At 36.5% G+C, this 25,970-nt stretch overlaps 3 protein-coding genes across 5 annotated transcripts in view; 1 reads left to right on the top strand and 2 right to left on the bottom strand.

Annotated features, from left to right (window-relative positions):
• Nucleotides 1-10,160, bottom strand: part of LOC134747875 (nuclear factor related to kappa-B-binding protein) — a 33,938-nt gene extending 23,778 nt beyond the window's left edge. Inside the window, exons 1-9 of the mRNA XM_063682549.1 lie at nucleotides 9,341-10,160; nucleotides 8,371-8,664; nucleotides 7,561-7,677; nucleotides 7,094-7,467; nucleotides 6,418-6,548; nucleotides 5,545-5,787; nucleotides 3,899-4,011; nucleotides 2,149-2,264; nucleotides 824-940 (exon numbers count right to left, since the gene is read on the bottom strand). Of these exons, the coding sequence (XP_063538619.1) occupies nucleotides 824-940; nucleotides 2,149-2,264; nucleotides 3,899-4,011; nucleotides 5,545-5,787; nucleotides 6,418-6,548; nucleotides 7,094-7,467; nucleotides 7,561-7,677; nucleotides 8,371-8,664; nucleotides 9,341-9,784 (1,949 nt within the window). The 5' untranslated portion in view covers nucleotides 9,785-10,160. The remainder of the gene's footprint in view (nucleotides 1-823; nucleotides 941-2,148; nucleotides 2,265-3,898; nucleotides 4,012-5,544; nucleotides 5,788-6,417; nucleotides 6,549-7,093; nucleotides 7,468-7,560; nucleotides 7,678-8,370; nucleotides 8,665-9,340) is intronic.
• Nucleotides 10,161-10,669: 509 nt separating this feature from the next.
• Nucleotides 10,670-21,653, top strand: LOC134747848 (serine/threonine-protein phosphatase PP1-beta catalytic subunit). Of its 3 annotated transcripts, none has more exons than XM_063682496.1 (7): nucleotides 10,670-10,823; nucleotides 13,034-13,165; nucleotides 14,230-14,445; nucleotides 15,631-15,822; nucleotides 17,977-18,128; nucleotides 18,699-18,833; nucleotides 19,476-21,653. In XM_063682496.1, exons 1-7 carry the CDS (start codon nucleotides 10,775-10,777, stop codon nucleotides 19,572-19,574), a joined length of 975 nt encoding a protein of 324 aa, XP_063538566.1. In that variant the 5' UTR covers nucleotides 10,670-10,774; the 3' UTR covers nucleotides 19,575-21,653. The 3 variants fall into 3 exon arrangements, with proteins under 3 accessions (XP_063538566.1, XP_063538567.1, XP_063538568.1); XM_063682497.1 differs by lacking the exon at nucleotides 19,476-21,653 and adding an exon at nucleotides 19,274-19,424; XM_063682498.1 differs by lacking the exon at nucleotides 10,670-10,823 and adding an exon at nucleotides 11,182-11,311.
• LOC134747850 (uncharacterized) lies at nucleotides 21,510-24,374 on the bottom strand. Its single transcript, XM_063682501.1, has 3 exons — nucleotides 24,183-24,374; nucleotides 23,875-24,084; nucleotides 21,510-21,984 (listed from the first exon to the last, which is right to left on the bottom strand). Exons 1-3 carry the CDS (start codon nucleotides 24,281-24,283, stop codon nucleotides 21,657-21,659), a joined length of 639 nt encoding a protein of 212 aa, XP_063538571.1. The 5' UTR covers nucleotides 24,284-24,374; the 3' UTR covers nucleotides 21,510-21,656.
• Nucleotides 24,375-25,970: the final 1,596 nt, after the last annotated feature.

Raw genomic sequence — 25,970 nt, 5'->3', positions numbered from 1 at the left:
AGTTCCTAGCACTAGTACTGTCCCTGTCCGTAAAACAAAGGACACAAGCTCTTCTCAGCTGTTGTTAAAGTTAGCCAAGAAGCATTGCTCTTACAACAGTATTGGCTTTCAAAACGAAGATGCAATTGATTAAGAAACGTGGAAATATCTAGCAGCTGACGGTCCCACTGAACTTGATGATGTCGACCTGCTATCTTTTTGAAAATAAAAAAGAACAACCTCTTTTCCGTTGCTGTCAACTTTGGCTAGAGCGATGCTTTGTGTCCCTGCCACAAGCTCACCGAGAGAGCGGGTATTTTCTGTTGCGGGACTAGTGCTCACGGCAAAAAGATCACGCCTGATGCCCCAGCGTGTCAATAAAATTATATTTATCCACGATAATTATCGTGTGTGCAAAGACTGCTGCAGTGTGTGCAGACGCAGACGACTAAATAATTTAAAAACGTATAATTGATTCATGTATTCTTTTATTTTTACAACAATGATCAATCGTTAAGTCATCAACATCATTCGAATATTCTTTATCATAGTCAGATTGTCTAAACTGTTAGTATGGCTTGATTTCAGCCTAAAAGTTAGATTAGGATAGAAATCAAAAACGAGCCGCCGGCTAGACGCCGCCGCCGACTGTTTCGCACCCGGCTCGCATGTCTAATCATGATATACATCCTGCATGCTCTTCTAATGAAACCGTTTCCACAAGATTATGGACAAAAAAGTAAAATAAACAGTAACAAGATTTAGTATTTACAGAGTTGCGTGCGCTAGTAATTAAACTACCTAAGTCTAAAACTAAATATTTTTATGTTACAACTAAACTTACCCGTGTTGGACATAAGTGAAAGGTTTCGCCGAAGCTGCATATCTCTTTCTCTCTTGAGCTCGGAAGTCTGCTATTTCCGTGCTAGTGAGAGGACGCACAACCCATGACGTAGGATACCTGTGTAAATATAAAAATTCGCACATCTCACAATTTGAATGCTTTTACAAGTCATATTATACCAAAGTTGCTGTCAAAATAAAGAGGTAAATATTTCTGCTGCCGCCCCAATTTATCCGCCCGATCTGACATGCCACTAGAAAATTGGTACAAAGGCTAGTAAATTGGCCAATCAAATTGTCTGCCTAAAACCAAAAAGAATATAGTATAGAGGCATAATGTCAAAGTAAATTTTGTAGTCACAGTCCTCCCATCTTTCGCTTTCGACACAGGATTTAAACTTTTAGAACGCCATTTGACTTTGATCCTTGTTCTTTCACTGATATGTGCTAAAATTGTTAAATATCAAACGGTGTCGCCATCTACACTACGAGTATAGGCTAAAGGTATGGCGCCATCTTTTCTAGCATACATTTTTCTTGTAAAACTGAGCTTATAGTTTCGAATTTCCTCTCAACGTCCCACTTTAAAAAAAAACCTGTAGCGTAAACCTTGTTTATTTAGTACTAGCGACCCGCCCCGGCTTCGCACGGGTACACTGTTTATACATATAAACAGTGTTGACCGAACGTTAATTGCAATTAACCATTAACCAGTCATTAATCATTAACCAGTACAAACGGACCGTTACAGTTTACGGTTCAATTTGTACTGGTTAATGGTTAATTGCATTAACGTTTCGGCCAACACTGCATATAAACCTTCCTCTTGAATCAGTCTATCTATTAAAAAAAAACGCATCAAAATCCGTTGCGTAGTTTTAAAGATCTAAGCATATAGGGACAGACATCCATCCAGACAGCAGGAAGCGACTCTGTTTTATACTATGTAGTGATTAGAAAAAAAAGTAATCAATCTTGACGTGTCTTTTTATTGAAAAATAAGTCACGGCAATATGCAAAACTTATAATCATATCATATATGAATTGATACGATGATTTACATTCTTTGGCTTGCAAAAGTAATAGTTAATAATTTTTAATAAGTGTTTTTCAATAAAAAGACACGTCAAGATTGTTTACCTATTTTCCAATGCTAAAAAAACGTAGTATAGTTTAGGGTCGGTTGCACCAACTGTTTGTGATCGTTAAAGAGTTCGCTAAATTTCATTGTATGGAAAGTTTCATAGTAAACCGCCGCGGCGCGCCGGTTGACGTTGATCAGTCTGTCAAGTGCGGATGGTGCAACTGGCACTTAAAGAAGCAAACCTAGGTGGGGGGGGCTCGTTGGCGGGCGGCGCGGGCGACGCGGCGCGGAACCAGCGTTCACACAGCCGGCCCAATATCGCGTCGCAGTCCCGACCCGCGCCTATCCACTGGTACATCTAAATACAAACAATCAATCAATGGTCAACGCTTTTGGTTGGGATGATCGTCATAGGACAAGTTCAGTGGTATTTGAATACGTAGTACATTCAGACATAATAGAGAGGAAGAGCATCGCTCCTTCTGCTCTACTGACCTTCTTACAAACGCAATAGTAAGAAGCGATGAAAAAACTATAGTTCGTTTTTTTAGCATTAGAAAGAAGGTAAGCGATTTTGACGTGTCATTTTTAAAAAATTACTTGAAAAATAAGTCACAGCAAATATGTTACAATTATAAATCATATACAATTTTGCTTTCATAAGTAATAGTATGTTAAAAATGGCCACAATCATTTATAACAGATTGCCGAATGACATCCTACAACTAAATTTGAAATTATTTAAGAGAAAATTAATTAAATTGTTGTTGCAAAAGTGTTACTATTCAATTAAAGATTACCTAAACGATCAAATGCTATAGTTTAATTTTATTTTATTTTATTTATTGATGACTTAATAGTAAGAGTGTTTTCACAGTTGACATCACTATGATATCTAATTTTATTCATAAATTGATAGACATTTTTATAATAATAATTTTAAAAATTTAATAATGTTAGTGACTCCTGTCCTATCATAACTTATTTTAACTTGGTGTAATTTATGTTGTATATAAATTACTACCCTACAGTTAAGATGCATGCTGCATGCGATCAAAAATTTGTATACCTGCACCCGTGGGTAAAACATAGAGAAACCTGTACTGTACATAATTTAACACCACAGTTTTATTATACCTATGTTTTCACAAATAAAAATATTCTGATTCTGAATATAAACTCATTTTTTAAAAGTGTTTTAACTATTTTTCAAAACAGACACGTCAAGATTGTTTATCTTTTTCTAATGTTACAAAAAACCCAACTATAGTAGACGGTATTGACCGTAATTAGTACCTACACAGAAAAAACATTCAGGAAGCGTTTTAGCTTTGTAACGACGTGATTGGCGAAATAAATCAATTTTTAAATTTCAAAATGGTATGACATTTTGATATGAAATTGACTAAAAACTGGCGTAATGTTGTAGAATAATTATTATGTTTTTTTACACGGATTTACTTCAACATATTTTTTATTTTATTTATTTTTTATTTTTTATTTTGGTACATGGAAAACCAACAGCGCTAAACATATCAACAAACTATAATAGAATTAGAGAGCCAATTATAGGTTTTCACTTATAGAAACGGAATAAAATATAACAAGCTTATTGCCCAACTTAATTACACATGTACAAGTTCATACAGCACAAGAACAGAGGATCGATATGAATATGATCGATTATTACAAAAAATAAGTAGAAAAGAAGGTAAAATCTGTTAGGTAGTACATTTAGCCACAGTACATTAGCCAAGATTATATAGCATATCAAAGATTTTATCTGCCATCCGCGTCATCTGACACTAAACAGTAGGAAAGTTGGAAACAGTAGGAAGTTTGGTGTTTTTGGTTGCCAAAAACACCAAAAGTCACCGTGTCCACAGCGCCAAAACAACTGTTATGGCGATGGCATACGGTACAATGTCAATGTGTTCATGCTATCAAGAAAGGTTTTTGTTGTATAATTTGTCGCATTGATTTTATATTTACCTGCGTCTCCGGAATATATTGTAGGTATGGCACGAAGTCGTCAGGGTGCGGGCCTCTCTCGCCGGCCAGGAAATCCAGCGCGGAGTCCAACTCGGCGCACCAGTCTTCTGACACTGAGGACCAAAACCTAACATTAATAACGTTACTTATTTACTCACAAGAATTTTATTATAAATTATGAAAAACCGGACAAGTGCAAGTCGGACTCACCCACCGAGTGTTCCGTACTTTTTAGTATTTTTAGGGTTCCGTAGCCAAATGGCAAAAACGGAACTCTTATAGATTCGTCATGTCTGTCTGTCTCTCCGTCCGTATGTCACAGCCAATTTTCTCTGAAACTATAAGAACTATACTGTTAAAACTTGGTAAGTAGATGTATTCTGTGAACCGCATTAAGATTTTCACACCAAAATAGAAAAAAACAATAAATTTTGGGGGTTCCCCATACTTGGAACTGAAACTCAAAAATTGTATTTTATCAAACCCGTGTGTCATCAAATCAAATGTGGGGTATCTATGGATAGGTCTTCAAAAATGATATTGAGGTTTCTAATATCATTTTTTTCTAAACAGAATAGTTTTCGCGAGAGACACTTCAAAAGTGGTAAAATATGTGTGTCCCCTGTAACTTCTAAAATAAGAGAATGATAAAACTGAAAAAAAATATATGATGTACGTTCCCATGCAAACTTCCACCGAAAATTGGTTTGAACGAGATCTAGTAAGTAGTTTTTTTTAATACGTCATAAATCGTAAACCGCAATTTACCTTTCACTCGCGTTTCACATAAAAAATACATTGTTAAAATTATGTTATATACGGAACCCTCGGTGCGCGAGTCCGACTCGCACTTGGCCGCTTTTTGTTACAGCGGCAACAGGAATACATCATCTGTGCAAATTTCAACTCTCTAGCTATCACGGCACGGTTTATGAGGCACAGCCTGCCTGGTGACAGTCAGACGGACAGAGGAGACTTAATAGGGTCCCGTTTTTACCCTACGGAACCCTAAAAACGGTAATTGCCGTTAATTCAAGATATTTTTTAATTAACAAAAAAAAATAAGAATAATGTATCAAAAATTTATATTAGAGGCTGGCTAATGAAAAATGTACCTGCAAAAACGCGGCTATAAAAAAAATCTAATCTTACGTCAACAAAACGTACAAATGTAAGTCCGGAAAATATATTAAGTACTGAAAATAATATAGACATGATAAAAAGTATCAAGATTATGCAATCATAGAGTAGCCTGCTACATATTTGTTACATTTGAAATTGCCGCGTTTTTGCAGGTTCACTTTCAACCCGACTCTACGCTCAAATACTTTTTTAGCGAACGAATCGCTAACCTGACCCGTACATTTCAAAATCACTAGTAAGTAAATCAGGCTTTAGGAAAAAAACCTATGATTTAAATAATAAGCTTTTGTTGTAATATTTGTAAAAAATGTATTTATTAAAAAAAACAATGATATACAAGATATGATGGAAGTGTTCTTTGACCAGGTGATATTTCAGGTCATAATCCTACCCACCTTATAATAATAACTATTAAATGTACATTTAAAGGTCATTTTAATTATGATTTAATTTAAGTTGAATTGTTAATGATTGTACGATTTAGTAGATTTAGCTGTACTCACAGCTATACCAGGTGTTGAGCGGCGCTATAGGCGAGCTCATGACGGCCGCGCAGCGCGCGTGCAGCTGCTGCTTGCTCGCGCGGTGCGCCGCCCGCGCCGGGAACAGCGCGCGCACCAGCGACAGGAAGCTCGCGTGCGTCGTCTCCGTCAGCGCCGACTCCGTGGCCACGTCCACCGCTTCCTCCCTCTCCGTAGGCGACGGGAGATCCTCGTCCGCTAGCTCGACGGGCAGCGCCATCATGTCTGTTATACATATAGCGTTTAGAGATGCTGCGGCAGATAGAAAATTATATGCGCTTCTAGTTCTACTTCTACAGGAATGTTAGTGAAGATGCGGATAAGCGAGTGCACAAACTGCAGATGATGCAATCAATGGTACGTTCCACGGGAAAAGGCACATATACCCATTCATTTATAATGATTTTCATGCATTACTTTATCTAAGCGAGGCGATTTCCTCGCGCACAAAAGGGCCAGTGTAGACGTGCCTCGGCTAAAAATGTCGATACAACACGCGCGCTTCGGCCGAGGCACGTCTACACTGGACGTTTTGTGCGCGAGGAAATTGCCTCACGCGTATGCTCGCTCTGTGTGGACCCGGCTATTTAAATGAAATAAAGTTTCGCAATATAAACAATCACTACATATTATAAAACAAAGTCCCCCGCCGCGTCTGTCTGTACGTTCGCCATAAACTCAAAAACTACTTAACGGATTTTCAAGCGGCTTTCTCCTATCAATAGGATGTATTCTTGAGGAAGGTTTAGGTATATAATTTACTAAGGTTTTGTGTAACCCGTGCGAACTCTTAGTCTAGTCTACATGTCTCTAGTCTACATGATAAAACTATACCAATCAGCCTTTTAAACTTACCAATTCCATCGAGATCTTCCAATTTGATGGGAACCGGTTGAATTATTCTACCAGCATTCTGTAGCGCAAGTGTAGGATCTAAAGGCTCTTGCTTGATTACACTCTCCAGTTTTGGGTCATTGTAATTTATACTGAAAAAAAAATGTGTTTTACTAAGACTTTGTAAATAACTTCTTGACACAATACCCAATGCTAATGGTAAGCATCCACTTTGCTCCCCACTGGGTAAGTGTGCTCCAACAGTTTACAGTATACATTAAAACTGTATTATATCACAACCTCATTTATGTTTTACAATATGCTAGTAGCATGTAATGTTTATCTGTTAGTGCTCATATTACATATTAAATAAATGAAATTAAATAAATGAATGTAGAGAGAAGGGATGAAAGGGGGGTGAGATGGGATTTTAAGGCTACTGCTACAAAAATAATGTATTCCAATTTAAAATGGAGCTATAGTAATACTCATAATAAATAAAAAAACGATCCAACAATCTTCCAAAATCACCTTTGTATGAAAACCCATCTCACCCTGAGATTTCCTGTTCATCGTCAAAGTTATGAAATGGACCTACCCAAAGTAGTGATGGTAAATTTTGGAGCTAATAACGAGGCATAATATTTATAGAGGCATTTTACAATAAGTTTGATATTTTTATTAGAACGTAACTTACTTTGTTGTATCAGAGTATTTAGGATCCACAATTTCTTGCTTAATTTCAACATTATCACCTAACTTTTTAGAATGTTTGGCCGCCTTCGGCTCTGCAAAGGAACTCTCCGAGTCTGACTCCTCTTGCTCACACTTTATTTTTATATTTGGTAACAATGGTTTATGTTCAACGTCCTCTTCCTTTCTCTTACTAGCTTTAGCATCAGATTTCACTTGTCTCTGACTTGGCTCTTTCTTAGGTCCCCTTTTCACTTTCTGTGCGGATGTTTCTGATTTTTGTCCGCCAAACATGAGTTTTTTTGTACCATTTACAAATGCTACTCTCTGCTTTATGTCTTCTAAAGTTAAACCAGTTGTATTTAGTTCTGGATGGTTCTGAAATATAACATTTTATTTTATTAAAAACTTGTTACTTCTGTTTTCTGTAATTTTTTATTAGTATTTTCATACAGGCAAATAGTAATATACCTCTCTATATTGTCTTCGAGCTCTATGAGCTGCTAAGACATTTTTTAGACAATCCAGAGATGTGGGATGTGAAGATTCTGTGCCTCCAAGAGTACCGGAAACATTGCTGTCCTGATTCTGATAATGCATGAAGAACAAGAAATACAATGATTATCGTTTGTTATTTATTATAGCAACTTGTTTAACTATGTTATCAAAGTTACTTTTTTTATTTTATTGCATAGTAAAACAAAGTACAATGAATAATTCTCTGGTAATATGGAATTAGCATACATAGGGGTTTTTGGGAATGATTTCGTGTATTTATAACTTTGTTTATTGTAAAATAATTACCAAACTATGAATTAAAAGTAGGTAGTAAGCTCCAAATGAGCTTAGAAATGTTAAAATTGTATTTGTTTTTACAGTTTTTATCTAATTTTCGGCTAATGTAAAATATTCCCGCACCAAAAACCTCGATGTATGATAATTAGGGATACCATTGCTGAAAAATTGCTAACCATGCACAAAATTTAAAAACGTAGACAATTATGTAACATAATGTTTATCAACCGACACAATTTCACAAGATTATTTAAATTAGTTTGACTGTATAAAAATCCAGGGGAAAGACAATTTTGTTTTTGATCATTCTTTAACAATTTTGCGTTTTTTGGTTTGGTTTGATAGCTAAGATAGGACTAAAAAATTGTTGATCTTTATACTGTGCGAGGTACATAATCTAATCTAGAGACGTGGTAACAATTTTTTTTTGTCAATTTCATTTTAATATTATTTATTGTTTAGTTTGGTTAAAGTATATTTGTGTACCTGGCCAGCATGCATGTGTTTGCGCTTTTTATTAGACGGCTCTGGAGGTCCCTCGGGATAGTTATCATCCTCAGACTCCTCACCGCCCACTTCACTCCGGATAGCTGCCAATTCCTCAAAATACCTCTGCCTTGCTCGCAAGTATAAAGGTTTATAGGAGTTTTTGGAGGAATGTTTTTGTGGCAGAAGGGGTAGGCGAGGGGTGGGGCCAGGTGGGGCAGCTTTGGCTGCTGCTAGCAACCGTTCCCGAGATATTAACACTTCTGGCATCAGTTTAGCATAGTAGGATTTAATCTGAAAATAAAATGAGGACATATTGCTTTAGTATAGGGAATATTACGCAAAAATCAGCATAGAGAGCGCCACTAGCACAAACAGTAAGCCGCGTCTCGATATCCCGCGGCAAATTATCGAACATTGGCTCGTTGTACTTTAATTTTTTTCCGCCACCATCTTTCCGTTTTGGTTTCTTGTGAATAATATGATAAATAACTATAAAAGCGGCAGCTGCACGTTTACTACGTGATACGTACAGGATTGCCGAGTACAAACTGGTTGATCGTCGGATCGCTTGCCGCGTGCGGCTGCCGTGCTGTAGTTCAAAATGGTGCCAAAAACGGCTCACAAGCCAAAATACAGATTTGCCGCGGTCGAACAATGCTAGCGCGGCCACCGCGTGATATCGAGACACGCCTGTAAACAAACCACCTTGATGCAATGTCATATTTATCATAACAAATAATCAGTGAAAAGTTTACGCCATAGTATGTATAAGTTACTCTATGGTTTACGGTTTATGCTAGTACTGCACTCTGGCGGCAGAACATTGCAGTAATATTCCTCATTGATCATAATGCCTCCAGCCTCCAGGTGCCCCTACATTTATATTCAGTTTATGTTTTAACAATTAAATTAAATCTTAGACCTTTTGCCAAACTTGGGTTGTTGTTATTATTATAACATAGTTTACCTTGTGTTTCTGTTGCTTAGCTCTTGCTTTTTGCAAAAACTTTCTCATCTTGGCTATATCTGGCCGGTAGTTTCCCTGTTTCAAATTGCTGTAAAACACTTCTAGTGGTGATGTGAAATGAAATGGTTCATGATCAAACAGCATCTTTATCGTTTTTTCTCTTTCCTCTTCTTCATTTTGTACAAATTTAGGCAAATATTTCATAAGCTGCTCCTTATGTGTATCTTCTAAGGCTTCCCAAGTCTTATAGGAGAAGAACTCTTTGAAGAGTCCATAGTTCTCACAAAGCTCCTGCGGCAGCTCAAGGCTCTGGCCCAGCAGGCGCACGGGCTCCGTGAGCTCCTCGTCGGGCTCCGAACTGCCGCTCCCACTCCCACTGCAACTTTCCGAGGAGCTGCTACTTTCGCCACTATAACTCTGTTCACTCTCCATCTTCTCCTCCATCGGAAACCGACTAAACGACCACCGTCTGCTTCCGTTGTGCACTAAATACCTTTCTCACTCGCGATAACGACTATTTTCCGCACACTTCATTGAATTATCGCTTTGTTTTGCCAATGTTTACGAAATACCGAAAACAACAGTACACAGAAAAGTCGAATAAAAAGCCATGAAGATATTTTGAGCGGTCGTCAAATCTCATCTAAAATAAAATAGAACGCACACGCCAAATCGTAATGTTTCATACATACTATGCGCCAGAACGGCACATTACGATGAGAAAATAGCTTGACAGCCAAGTACAGCGACATTTTGCTCGTGTTCGTAGAGATTTTTAAACTTTTTAAAAGATAGGACATTTGTTTATGGCTTTTATACATGGCAACACCTACAAACCATAGGCTAAGCGTTTTCTTTTTGTTGCATCACAGAAGCTTAAAGCACTCCAGACTACGTGACGCGAAGCCGCTAACGTGAGTGTGGAGTCGATTTCGCTGATTAGCGAACTAGATTCGCGCATGAGTGTGGAGGAAGCTTTTAGTCAAATTCAAAAGCCGCTCCAGACTACGCGGCATGAAGCCGTGAACGCGAGTGTGGAGGATGCTAAACAGTTTTGTTTGCTTATTACACTATCCTAATTAAGTGACTAACAAGAGGGACGCCGCTATACGTGAGAAACGATAGGATGTATCTCTTATCGCGTCTCACGTATAGCGGCGTTCCTCTTGTTAGTCACTAAATTTAGCAAAGTGTAATAAGCCCTTAAAATAGAAATAAGAAATGTTTTACATACGATATTTTTGAATAATAATAATCTATTAAATAATATTCTGAATTGATTTTTGATTCATATAAATATTAAGTACAATCTACTAAACAAGGCTTGATGTGCTATACCTTGGTCCATTCTAATTGGATGAGTGTAAAAATCACAAGTTTGCTCGCGGCGGTGGTTGTCGAAACCTTTTGACGTAAATTATTCGTGTAGTAAATATGGCTGACGAACTCAATGTTGACAGTCTAATTCACAGACTTTTAGAAGGTAAAGATTCATTTTATTGTTTATAATAGTGTACATTTTGGTAATAAGACTAAAACATTAAAATTCAAAATAACATATCAATGTTCTCGCGCTGTTTGTTGCGTAATTATCACAAGTATGTAGGTACAGAAACGTCAAACTCATAAATAAATCGATTATCCTCAATTCTTATCTGATTCCACTTTTGATGATCGTTTGCCAGAGATGCTAACGGCTTATTTCATTGCCGCAAAGGGATGTTCTCATTGAATAACAATCCGATAACCCAGCATCACTGGTACTTTTGATTATTGCTGATGTCAAATTATATGGAACACTTCCTTGGGCTTATTGTTATGCTTTGTTCGCATTGTATGTTACTTTACTTGATTTAAACATGTTTATTTCACTTTATTATGCTGCTTTTTGATGGGTTACAACAGTATTCAGAGTGCAACAGGAAACAGCAAGGCGGAAAGGGAAATTCAAAGACATCTTTTCATCAGAATGTATGGTTATCTGCATAGTTCTTGGCCACAGTATTGCGCTAGATACGTTTGATTGGTTTTTATTCTTGCGTTTGTATGACCTGACAAGTGGCTTGTTCCCATACAAAGACATTTTATGTTTCAGTTCTTTCCTTTGCAATTTGATCTAGATTTCAATCGAGCTAAAAATAACCCATTCTATGAACCAAATAATAACTGTATGTTTCACGTGGGTTGTACTTGTGTACTGCCACACTCTGCTCAGTGTTGTCTTGTTCTTGGCAACAAGTTTTGTGCCAATTATGTCCTTGGCGCTGTTAGTACCGGTAACATGAGTAATTAATTGTGTGCTAAGGGCATACAAATTATGATTTTTCTTTTTAATTTAAATTACTCTAGCATGTGCTTACAACAGTGGTAATGTGTAATGCTTTGATGAAACCCAAGTGTATGTCCATTAAGTATTTTTCAAATATGTTAAGCGTTCTATACCTAGAGTGCTGATAATAGCATGCATTGTAACCATGAATATTAAGTATTTGTGTATGAATAGTTGAAGGTCTTGCCTGTAAATGCCTATTGTTGTAAAATTGTCTTCTGGCTACACTATAATATGTATATACAGCTGTGTGCAATATAATAGCAGTCAATAGGAAAATGAAAATTAGGGGAAAACTATTACTTTAGATCGATTATATTGTATCTTAGTTTATAATTCTTATGCATTACTTGACATTGTTTTAAAATTAACTGTAACCTTTACTTAAATAATATTGGAAGTATTAATAAAATTATCATGAAAATCGTCTTTTTCACTACCTCGCGGAAATTCTTATAAAAACGACCTACGACCTACGAAACCTACGAAAAAAATACAATTTTGTACTATAATTGTAATTTAGTATCTTGCCTATTATTTCCAATCAAAACTTTACATCTAAACTCATGTCATCCAGAAAAAAATATTTTTTTCTATAAGACGATCTTTGTCTCAGTGTACTAGGTCAGGGGTCGGAAACCGGTATTTGCTCCATACAAAAATACCGGTATTATTACGTTATTTTTCGTTCTTTTGTTTATAATTTCATTTTTAATTGGATGTTTTAATAATGCAAAATTGTTTTCTAAATACATGACTCAGTCCTACGTAATGAGCATTAAAAAAATCAAAATATTGGGCTATTTCGGGGTTTTTAAAAAATACCGTTTCCGAGCCCTGTACTAGGTTGTTACGTTTTTATAAGAATTTCCGCGAGGTAGTAAAAAAGCCGATTTTCATGATATTTTTTTTATACTTCCAACAATATTTGAGTAAAGGTTACAGTTAATTTGAAACAATGTTAAGTAATGCAGAAAAATTATAAAAAAAGATCCAATACAATTGATCTAAAGTTATTGTTTTCCCCTAATTTTCATTTTCCTATTGACTGCTGTTTTATTGCACACAACTGTATGGTAATTCTGCCTGTATTGTAAAGTAATCTTGAATATTGTTGAGTCTATTATTGATATCTTGTAACTCTTATCTATCATATCATTCATTGCTTCATCTTATTGAACATTAGTTAATCATACATGTATCAATCAAAATAGGTTGATCATAATCTCAAATTTACAATGAATCATTTCAAGTGCATTGAAGCATTAATTGTGGACTAATAAATTACACAAGAATTAAATGCCAGCCGTTGAGGCAGGCTTATTAGTAATCATGTTAACACTTGTTGTATAATGTTGGCACAGTTCGAGGATGCAGGCCTGGGAAGACAGTTCAGATGTCCGAGTCGGAGGTGCGTGGGCTGTGCACCAAGTCTCGGGAAATATTTCTGCAACAGCCAATACTACTGGAATTGGAGGCACCACTAAAAATCTGTGGTAAGGATTAGCAATGAGTACTTTATATGTTAAGGTCTGTACCAAATTCATTAATGGGTACTTCTTGTGCCTGACAGATAATTACTTATGAATTCATTTTAATAATTTTATATGTATATTCAATATTGGACCTTGACATAATTGGTCAAAATATTACTTGTTTTCTTTGTGTGTAGTATTTTTCTTACTATACTATACTTTAGGTAAATTAATACCTACACATTATATATAGTTCTATTTTTTGTTCAGATTGCAGTGTATGTATAAAGATTTGAGTTATGGCTAAAAGAAGAGACATTAGTCAAGAGTTGATTGATTTTGTATTCATTTGGAATTTTCGAAGCACTTCAAATGTTTTTTTTTTTCTTCTTTATTTTCCTCGGACCTTGTGTGTTGTGCGTGAACTGTAGAATCAGTTGCGTGAATTTGGTATATACGCAACTTGCGCTGGCTACACGAACACGTATAATGTTTGGAATGGCGCGGATAATGTTCCGCACGAATACCTACTACATGCAGGACATAAAAACCAACCGTGTTAGCTAGTCTACTGACAGTCTAACACCTCTTAATCGTGTTATCCATTCTACATTACAGCATTGAAGTCGGCACAAATAGATTTTACACCTGTTCTGTAACAGTTTGCATCTGGCCTGCACCTTTCTCAAAAACAACTTTAAAGAACATAAATTAAGACTTTGTTTATAAATAGATGCTTGCCAGTTTGACTCTTGAAGGCTAGTAGAGTAAACAAAGCTATTTGACTAGATCATTACTAGCTATTTTTAGCACACTTTAGTATTCAATCATTTTACACAAACTTCTAAATAGACATAGATTCATCTAAACAGACCACGCAAGCTCACCTGCTTCGTGAGCTAACAATGTTTTGGTTTTGATACAAATAGGGGTATATGCGACATCTATTAAAGTACAGTAATTACACTAACCTCCTTTTTATTAAACTTTTTGTCGACTTTAAAACAATTTTAATCATAATAAAAACATGTTATATGATGATTTTATTAAAAGAACCATATTCTAATTATTATAACTATTTTTAGGTGATATCCATGGCCAGTACACAGATTTACTACGCCTGTTCGAATACGGGGGCTTCCCGCCCGAGGCCAACTATCTCTTCCTCGGCGACTACGTGGACCGCGGCAAGCAGTCCCTGGAAACCATATGCCTCCTGCTCGCGTACAAGATCAAATATCCAGAGAATTTCTTCCTTTTGCGAGGCAACCATGAGTGCGCTAGTATAAACCGCATTTACGGTAAGTGTTGCTCTGATGAGATGCCGAACGTCCATATCCTCTCTATCACTCGAATGTGCTATGCAAGAGCGATAGAGATACAAATAACGAAATTTAGATTTTCGATGTTCACAGTAGGTCATATTTACATCTATCTGTGTTACGGGGGCACCCATAATTTACAAACAAATAAAATTCTTAGATCTCTGCAAAGTGTGTCGTGTTGTGAGCGTGAGGGAGCAGGTCACACACCTAGTTAAAATCGAAACTACGGAACCCTCGGTGCGCGAGGCCAGCTTGCACTCACACTGATATAACGAAAACTTAAAATAAAAAAAAGCTTATAAAATGTCAAAATACCAATTAGGTAAAGTTCCAAAATGGATACTGTTTTAAGTGAAAACTTTTTGGATACATGCAAGTCTCTTGTGGTGAATGAAATCACGATATGTTCATTTATTGATAATATTCTTAAAATATTACATGTCAACATCAGAAAGTACAAATATAATTAATTCATAGTAATATATTGACCTGATCATAAATGATGTATGATTTAGTTTTGGAAGGTAATAAACAAAAAACTATTAACATTAACATTTAACATGTACAATTTAAACTTATGCTAACAAAACCTAAAACTAAACCTTAAATATAAAAGACTTCCCCCAAATCACCTCCTTCCGGCATGGTCGCAAGGACGCTAGCGGCGTTACCCCTCTGCACCGCCAGACTTAGCCTCTGGGCAAAGAAAGCGCCCGCCCTATGATCGCATATGTTTGCATAAGAAACATGATTGACATGTTAATACATAATAGTATTTAAGAGAAAAGATAAATATTTATAATCCAACCAAGGCAGCCAATGTCAATTGAAGTTCAGAGTACCTTTTATGGCTTCAACCGAAGTAAACTTATAGTGTATTTTATCTTCAAACAGAGGTACACGCGACAAGGTCAGTGCTACGCCGGCCAAGATTTAGTATAGTGTATTCGGGTGATTCCGAAAATCGATCAGTTTCATCATACCTGAGTATAATTGTGCCATTTTCAACCAAAAGGGTACTTATTGTCGGAATCTCGCTTGCTCGGGTATCAATATTAGCACGAGAGGTTAAACAAATAACTATTATCTGCCTGTCTATCACTTGCATATTCGAGCAAGGTTATCAGATCAGGTTATCATCATTGCAATGCTCCCCCACAGGTTTCTACGACGAGTGCAAACGCCGGTACAACATAAAGCTATGGAAGACGTTCACCGACTGCTTCAACTGCCTGCCCATCGCAGCCATCATCGACGAGAAGATATTCTGTTGTCACGGAGGCCTGTCGCCGGATCTGCAGGGCATGGAGCAGATTAGGAGGATAATGAGACCTACTGATGTGCCTGATACGGGTAAGTACCTAGTCGGCTCATAAGTTCTGTCACTGGCCTTTAAAATTTAAATTTGGAACTCCTAAAACAAAAACCGTTCTGCATTTGAATTTCGAATCTTTATTAAATATTTGAGTAGTATAATTTTGCAATTTTCTGTTTTCTTCAACATGGAGTGGACGCTTAAAAATAGCCGTACCGCAATAATTGCACTATATCGTTGTGGTCACTCGCCGACTAAAATTTTTAAGCTACTTGAAAATTTAAAATTCTCTCTAAGATTTGTGTATCGTACCATAGAAAGATACAGTGAGGTCTCTAGTTTAAATGACAAGAAAAGAAGCGGTCGTCCGCGTACAGCTAGGACTCCAGCGGTTGTACAAGCAATTAGGGCACGCATTGCCAGAAATCCCGCTAGGAAACAAAAAGTTATGGCAGATGGGTTTGAGCAAAAACACGGTGAAAAGAGTGCTTAATCAAGACCTGAGACTTCGTGCTTATAAACGAAAAACTGGCCATCTTCTCAATGGTCGGCTTAAAGCTTTAAGGCTTAAAAGATCTAAAGCTTTATTGAAGAAGTACGCTAAAAATAAGCACCGTTGTATACTGTTTTCGGACGAGAAAATTTTTGACATAGAAGAAAACTGTAATAAACAAAATGATAGAGTGTACGCTCGCAATAGTAAAGAAGCGTCTAATAGCATTCCCCGTATTCAAAGAGGTCATCACCCTTCATCTGTGATGGTTTGGCTGGGAGTTTCTTATGCGGGCGTCACTAGTATGCATTTTTGTGAGAAAGGAGTCAAAACTAGTGCCAAAGTGTACCAAGACACGGTGTTGACTAATATTGTGAAAACACTATCCCATACGATGTTTCTAAACCAGCATTGGGTTTCCCAGCAGGACTCTGCTCCAGCCCATAAGGCAAAGTCTACACAAGCCTGGCTCGCCTCCAATAAAATCGACTTTATACGGCATGAAGATTGGCCCTCCTCTAGCCCAGATCTTAATCCTTTAGACTATAAAATATGGCAGTATTTAGAGGAAAAGGTGTGCTCAAAACCTCATGCAAATCTAGACTCGCTGAAAAAATCTCTTGCTACGGCAGTGGCCAATATCGACATGAAAGTGGTGCGTGAATCCATTGACGACTGGCCACGAAGACTTCAAGCCTGTGTAGATAATTATGGCGGTCATTTTGAATAAATGTTATACATTTAGATTCTCTAGTTTATAAGCTTTCAAACGCTGTACAAATTATACGGAATAAACTTAAACTTTTGATTTTATTTGATACTATGTATATGACAGAACTTATGAGCCGACTAGGTACTTACCATTTTGTTTTTATTGAAAGTTCTTACTAAAGATCAGCAGCCTGGCTATTTTTTCTTAGCGTCTTTTGTTAAGGAACCTTGCTCGTTGAAGGGTCCAGCTCATGGCCTGAATCACAATCTTTAACCTTTTCGACGCCGTGTCAAACACAAAAGCTGTCACTCGGACGCCACGTGAGCGAGGTGTCAAAACTGAAATTGAACTTTATGCACATGCACGTAGCGTAGGTCTATGTTGCTCTGTGGTCTGTGATGGATTAATCGGTCTTTGGCGTTGGACCTGCGGTGCCGATATATCGGTCATTGGCGTCCAAAAGGTTAAGCCTTTGACCGCCAAAGACGTCAACTGACGCGCGCGGCTACAGCCCAATATCAACCATGCATTCCGATGACGCGCCACACAAGGGGTTAACCTTAACGTCTCTAGGCAGGCGCTGCCCCCTAACAGTACATGACTCTTAATATTTATCAGTACGGTTTTTACTCACTATTATGTTTAGTCGCTTTTGGCGACATGTTTCGGATTCTTTCATAATTCTTGTTAGCAAATATTTTGCGAGGGAGTGTTGGCCTAAGGGTGTCAAGTTTTGGCGGTTCCGCGGCCGGCTCCCTGGCACAGCAGGGTTGCGAAGTGCATCGCAGCCATAGCGTGTGTTTTAATTTTTAAGATATATTGTATATGTATGGTATATTGGATATGTTGTCTATGTTTGTTGTTTTAACGTATTTATCTATGGGCCAATAGTTGCCTGAAATAAAAGATTTTCATTTCATTTAAAGTAAACAATTTCGATGTTGAGTTTGCACGTTGCGAGATTCAACCATTGTTTTTTTTCAACAGGTCTGCTTTGCGATTTGCTGTGGTCAGATCCAGACAAGGACGTCCAAGGATGGGGTGAAAATGATCGCGGTGTGTCATTCACATTTGGCCCTGATGTTGTCAGCAAATTTCTCAATAGACATGACTTGGATCTCATTTGTCGAGCCCATCAGGTAAGGGCGATCGATGTAGATCTCCTCGCCGCGGTGTACGAGCGGGACATCGCTATATGCGTAGATAGCTCTGTCTCGCTCACACATCTGAGCGGCGTAAGGAATCGCATCGGTATGATAACCGCATAATTCTTCATTTCAATGAGTTTACAAACCAAACGCTCGTTGCAGATGGCACCGTATTAGGGAAACAAAATAAATGTTATGTAACGTTTCACATAACAAGGAACCGCAATTAGTACATTACGAATATTACGATACGGAAGTGCGGAAAGTAAAAAAATCGCAACGAGTGACGATAAATTAAAGCACGACCAAAAGGAGTGTTTTAAATCGACACGAGTTGCGAATAACCTATTCACACGTGTTTCTTACAACGTTTTGGGGTACATATGGCCTTTAAACTTTCGACAACGGAAAGTGCTCATAGTAGCACCATATGTACTGTAAAGAATGCTGAACCTAACAGCGCCCTCTATAGCAAGCAGTTGGTAGTTAACTTCATTAGTTAACTCCAATTATGGCTCAAGACCTAACTTTTTTTTCCTAATACGTAGTCACGGTTTTCAGGTAGTAGAAGATGGCTACGAATTCTTTGCAAAAAGGCAACTTGTCACGCTATTTTCCGCCCCCAATTACTGTGGCGAGTTTGACAATGCCGGTGGCATGATGTCTGTTGACGAGACGCTCATGTGCTCGTTCCAGGTTGGTATTCTTGTTGTCTGGTGTGGCAAGTGCTCTCCACCAGGTGTCTTTTCCCTGGTACTTGTATACATATAACGGTCTTTATCTACCTCTACCTAGTTTTATTTATCTGTCCGTATTTATAAAGGTACTGACACTTGCCTTTAGTTCGTTTATTTTAGCACTAGAAAGAAAGTAAGCGATCTTGACGTCTTTTTATTAAACATTGAACAACAAATCACGGCAAATATGTTACATATGATAAATCATATACGATCTTTTACATTCTTTTGCTTGAAAAGTAATATAAACTAATTATTTTATAAAATGACACGTCAAGATTGTTTACCTTATTTATAATGCTAAAAAAACGAACTATAGAACTTACCCTACCAGACTTAACATTGTCCATTGTTTATTTTTGCTTTTTTAAATAACTAACCCCAACAATCCCTTCATAGATATTGAAACCGTCTGAGAAGAAGACTATAAAAAAGGAACACTAACTTTCAATTGATGTTTTTTTTACTAACAAGAAACTAACATTGAACATCTCTTCGTAAATTCGAAAATGTATGAGAAGTCGGATTAAAGTGGATTGCTTATATTCAATTGCTGACTTTTTTTCCAACCAAGCGACTAATGATGAAAATCCGTTCATAGATATTGAAACCATCTGAGAAAAAGGCGAAATATCAATACAATGGCATCAACAGTGGCAGGCCCGCCACGCCACAGCGGTCGCCGCCCAAAAAGAAATAACTGACGTTTGGGATCCAGTGTGCTGCACAGTGAGACGAATGCTACAAAATAATTGATTATATCATGTATTATAATTATTGTTTAGTGCGGTCACTGGACAGAGCCGAGTATGTCATGGATTGTTAAAATTATTTATCAATTTGCTTGTGCCTTCTTATTTTTAATTTTTATTATTAATGTGAGTGATATTAATTTATGAATTTAGTTCTACAGAGATTTCGTGGATGAGCAAGCATGATCTATTCGGCGATGCCTCGTGACTTCTGCTTTTTCGATCCCCAGTTTGACACACGTTTTAAGATCGGATTGCCCCTTATTGTGTTTGACATGTTGGTCTCCTAGTTAAATTGTCTTGTTGATTTTAAAAAGTTTGAAGTGGTAAGTCATTCTAAAGATGCGGGCATTGGAAAAGAAAATCGTAGTTACATTTTCACATGACAGTCATGTTTATTGAGTTGTAGTGGATCGAAAGCACGTTCGCTTTGTTTATTCTGTAACTAATGTGCCTATAAATGTAAAGTATATTATTATAGGTCTCGTATATGTGACGATAATAGTTGTTTCGAAAAGATATTATTTAAATTTGTTTATATTTAAAAAAGGTCGTCCCTTAGATAATATTATATTTCTGGTTTGACTTGTTAGAAAGCCAATCGGGAAACGAATGCTGGCTCATTGCTATCACTACGGCGGGAGGAGTAGTCCCAGTGAAATTAATGATATTTTGCACTCAGTATTACTCTTAAAAAATAAGTAGATAATGTAAAATTTGTTTTGTTGTACAAATTGGCATTGATCTCCTAATTGAGGCTTTTCCCTTCACAGCGTACAGTATGTCTAGATAAACCAATATCAGTTGAGGTGATAGAGCAGTGTAGTCCTCGCAACAATAGTGCAATTGCTATATTATAACATAAAATTATATGCAAACTTTGCATTGTACAATTATATTTTTTAGCTATGTTAACAATATCAAATAATTTTCATGAATAAATATTGCTATTACAAATAATAAGTTTATTTTGTTTTATTTTCAGTTAGGTTTGCATTTAAAATATATTTTTCATTTTGTAACATAGTTGTTTGTTTAATGAATGGTGTATGAAGTTTTTATGTACTCTTCTTTCAAAGTATATTTTTCTAAATCATTATCATTCACGAAGCTTGTTTCTTTATCAATTAATTGAATATTACTATAAAATTCAAGTAAGCTTAGTCCTCATTTTGTGTATTTTCTAAGTAGTTAGCGGATAAACATTCACTCCAAGAATACACCTGTGTTAACTAATCAGTGTGATATTATAAATTTAAAATTTTATTATCATACGTCGCACTACAGCGGGCATTTTGCGGGCAAGTCATTTGGTAAGGTTTACAAACAAACAACTTACGAGTACATGTACTTAGTATTTGTAACAGTTACCTGTTATCATGTATTAATCTTTAATGTGTAATACTCTTTGAAGTGACAACTGATAAGCCCATTTAAGTGGCCATCTAAAAAACAAATAAATAGCTGACATGCGTCACATGCGTCATTATGACTGTCGTTCATACTTGTATTTGTTGGTGCAGTGGTGTCTATTTAATAGAAAGATTTGCTTTAGTTGTTAATTTGCACACCTACATATTGAAATGGATAGTCACGGAAAGGTCATATATTCGAAAAAATATTAATAATATATTTGCATAAGTAATAAGTAAGTTGTTAAATCAAATATACTACATATTATTCAGTCTTATTTTTATTTAAAATTGAAGGGATATAAACGAATATAGATACCTAACTAACGTACAACCTTAGTTGCTAAGGTATTTGGAATAATTTGGATTTGCACATTACAAATACTAGGTACCAAATACTTCATTCTGATAACTCGAAAATTGATATGTGAACCTTACGAAGTGACACATGAACATATGACGTATGTTCTTATCTATTTTCATCTACATCTTAGTAAAAGTATTACATAGATTCTGAAGTAATTTAGTTAAATAAATACACTTATTATAAAAATTCACTGTACTTTTTCTCAGGTGTGTACAATTTTCTGAAATATAAATTTTATTCCAATAAAATGGTCATGCGTTTTCAATTTCCTCATGTTCCACATCTGCCCAGTTTATCTCAAGATCTGGCTTGATTGGTATAATTATCTTAATTCGCTGCTCATGGCTCTTAAGTCTTTCACTGATTTTAGAAACATTGCTTTCATTCTTCCTCTTATATTTGGCAATATCCATTTTCAGTGCTTTGATGTATCCTCGCTTGGCAGAAAGAATCTTTCTTAGTCTGCTACCTCTGGCTTCATACTCCTTTGCTAGGCCTTCCAGCACTTTTTTTTGTTTTTGTAAGTTTGCAACATCATGAGCTTTCAATTGGCTTTTGACATCACCCAGCTGAGGCCTCCTGTAATATTAAGGTAAAATATATAAATCACTGGAGAGCTAAAATGTCAAGGAAGTTATTGGTCTATTCAGTCAGTTACAATTAAAATAAGAGGAGCACAAGAATTATGTTAATTTGGGAACCAATTTTATATGTCCCTACTAATATTAAAATGTGAATGTAACTGTCCGTCTGTATGTTACCTCTTCAAGCTTAAACCGCTGAACCAGTTTAGATGAAATTTATGTAAAGAGTATTTTGAGTAAGGTTAGGAAATAGGATAGTATTTAGTTACAGAAATCATAGTGGCCTAGCGGTAAGAGCGTGCGACTTGCAATCCGAAGGTCGCAGGTTCAAACCCTGGCTTGTACCAATGAGTTTTTCGGAACTTATGTACGAAATATCGTTTGATATTTACCAGTCGCTTTTCGGTGAAGGAAAACATCGTGAGGAAACCGGACTAATCCCAACAAGGCCTAGTTTTCCCTCTGGGTTGGAAGGTCAGATGGCAGTCGCTTTCGTAAAAACTAGTGCCTACGCCAAATCTTGGGATTAGTTGCCAAGCGGACCCCAGGCTCCCATGAGCCGTGGCAATATGCCGGGACAACGCGAGGAAGAAGAAGAAGACAGAAATCATAATGGCAATGTGAATATATAGGATAGAAGGGTCCTGTCAGAGTAAATTTTTAGTCACAGTAAATTTACTGCCATCTATCGACACACAATTAAAACTAAAAATAAAAATATTAAAGATGTATAAATGGATAAACGATTTTTTCATTTGTATTTATTATTTTTATATAATTTTGACCCATCTTTTACTCATGAAATAAAACTATGGAAACTTATTTCATGAGTAACTATCGCGGTAACCGAAGACCATCTTTTAGTGATATGTGTTAAAATTGTTAAATAACAAACGAAACCGTCACCGCCATCTAAACGAGAATAGGCTAAAGGTTGGTATTGGTGGTAGCGCCATCTGTGCGAAAATCAAATTTTCTTGATTTCCGAGGCATGTTTTTTCCTTAAACTTTATTCATCTTATACGGACTTATATAGGTCTTTGATAATGCCAAAGAGGATATAATAAGATAGAGCGGTACTGTCATAGTAGATTTTGTAACCACAGTAAATTCACTGCCATCTATTGACACACTTTAAAACTAAAAATGAAGATTTATAAAAATACGATAAAATGTATTTAAATATGGATAAATTATTATTTTTATTTGCATTAATTATTTTTATGATTTTGACCCATGTTCTTTCCCTGATTTGCGTTAAAATTGTTAAATAACAAACGAAACCGTCAACGCCATCTATACGACAGTAGGCCAAAGCTAGTAGCGCCCTCTGATCAATAATCAAATTTTCTTGATTTTCGAGGCATGTTTTGTCCTTAGACTGTATCCATCTATTACGGAGTTATATCTATCTTTGATAATGCAGACTTAGTCCCGGGCAGAAGCTAGTGACTTAATAATTAGATAGAACAATTCAGATTTCAGGATAGTTAAATAGCTTTTTAGGTTTTCTATTATACTAGCATGAGAATGATATCATTTCATATTACATGCTAAATCTCGCCAAAGTTATAGTGAGATGACTAAATTATGACAACGCTACATTGTATATTACAAAATAATTATATTATCCTTTATTTCAGACAGTAAAGTAAATTTCATATATTTTCTTCAGTTCTTGCATATTTTTTTATTGCTGTCTGTGTGCCACTTATGGGCAAAAGGCCTCCTCCAACCTTCTCCATTCCTCTCTATCCTTGGCAACTCTCGTCCATATCCATGACAACACACACTACATTGTATATTACAAAATAATACAAATTCATATATTACAAAAACAATCATTAGATACATATGTATATGAAGAATAGTATATTAATCTTACCATAATGTTGTGTTTGAATTTATGTGACTATATTTCGCCCGCTGCTTCTTTAAGATTTCCAACTTTTGCGGAAACTTTTCCGAGGTCCACATAGCATTCATTTCCTCTATCATTTCATCTAGAATTCCTTGTTTCAAGCAGTTGAACATTGGCACCCATTTTACTCGCTTCATTTTTGCTTTAGGCACAGCTTCAAGGAACTCCTCATCGCTGGAAAGATATAGCATGTATATGACGACATCCCTACAGCTTGTTCACCAAATTTAGATTCACAGTTTATTAAAGGGGAAGGCTTTTGTCCAACTTACCTCACATGATTTACAATACTACTGAATTCCTTTAGAATTATAAGATTATCACACGTTACATCTGATTTGTTCATTGATTCGTTAACGTGTTCTTCTTCCATTTTTACAACACAAATATCAGTAACTCAGTTTGTTTTGAATCGAGGTTTTTAGGTTGTTTGGTTTTGATTTAAAACATCTAATCAACGAACATTTTTGACAGACGAGCGCGTTGTGTGACATTTTGAATTTCGATGTTGCCCTACTGCGACTATCAATTACACACGAATTAACATCTTATGGTAGTATAATAAGGTTAGTTTTTGATATAATGGAAGTGGTTATAATAAAAAATATTTCGCGCTATAGATCGTCTTTTTCTTTCTCTACTTTTTTTGTAAAGCCCCTCCACGCTCTTTCGCGAAGCCGCGAACGCGAGTGTCAGTCGTTTCGGAGATCTGCGACACTCGCGTTCGCGGCTTAATAAAAAAATTGTTGAATTTTCATTGCACCACGGTGTTTATGCCACACTCGCACAACTTCATGCATTAGTTATCTATGGCATCATACATTTGTTGTAAAACGGTAAAGGGCCCTTCACACTCGTGCGCGAATCGTAGTCAGGAGCGCGCTTAAAATATAGCTGCTTAATTTATATAATCTAATATAATTAATATTTATCTTGCCACAGAGGAGCCAAAATAGTGTGTAATGTGGAGTCTTGCAAGTTCGTGCTTCACAGCCTTTGACGCGGGCCGAAAAACCGCCAAACATGGGAAACAAGGCGCATGGCGCGAAGGCATGAACATTCTATTCAAAACTTCAAAACATCTCTTCTTGCATGTGTATTCAAAACTTGATCGTACACTGTTGTTTTTGTTTGTTATTCGTAATTTCCTCAAAGGTTAACTGGAAGAGATCCCATACAGGGATAAGTTCGTCTTGTTGTATTTCATTTACTCCGTGATTGTGTTTTTCGTGTTGTTATTTTTTATGTACGATAAAGTATATACATACGTACGAAATCGACGCCACACTCGCGTTCGCGGCTTCGCGCCGTGACTTCCGCACGAGTGTGAAGGGTACTTTATGGTTAGTGAATAATGTTAAAGCTTTACAGACGGGCGTACTGGACCGCGACCTTGGTCCAGTCAGAGCAAAGAATATAATAAGGCCCCTCCAGACTAGACTGCTACTCCTACTCTCAGAATAATGACTAAAGCATAGAAGTCGGGCAAAAATGCTTCGCAAATATGTATACCCGTACTTTACTTCCTTACGAATTAGATAATGTGCCGAAAAGAGATGCATATATGCTTGTTATTTCTCATTTACGTACGGTGTCATAAGTTTGATAATTTGCTAGGGATGTGACTGTGTCGACTTTTTATATCGATAAATTATGCATAAGTTTATGTGTCGTGAAAAATCACGAAATTGGCAAATTGATCTGGCTAATGAAAGTTGAACCTGAAAAAACGCGGCAATTTCAAGAAATCTGTAGCAGGCGGCTCGTTGAAATGAAATGAAATGCGTGGAATACAAGGATTGCATACCTTTATACTTTTTATAATTTTCATATTCTAAAAATCATTAAAAAGTATAAAAATTATGCAATCCTTGGAATCAAAGAGCCGCCTGATATGAGGATTAATGCATGTACCTAATATAGCTTTTATCTCATTTGCAGTCTACCACTCAGAACCGTCTAACTATACCTCTCGTTTTTTTATCATTAGAAAGAAGGCGAGCGATCTTAACGTGTCGTTTTATCGAAAAACACTTTGAAAATAAGTCACAACAAATATA

This window comes from Cydia strobilella, chromosome 15 (genome assembly GCF_947568885.1).
Source record: "Cydia strobilella chromosome 15, ilCydStro3.1, whole genome shotgun sequence".
Taxonomy (NCBI): Eukaryota; Metazoa; Arthropoda; class Insecta; order Lepidoptera; family Tortricidae; genus Cydia; species Cydia strobilella.
Note: the sequence above shows the minus strand (reverse complement) of the source record. Positions and strands in the feature narration are given on the sequence as shown.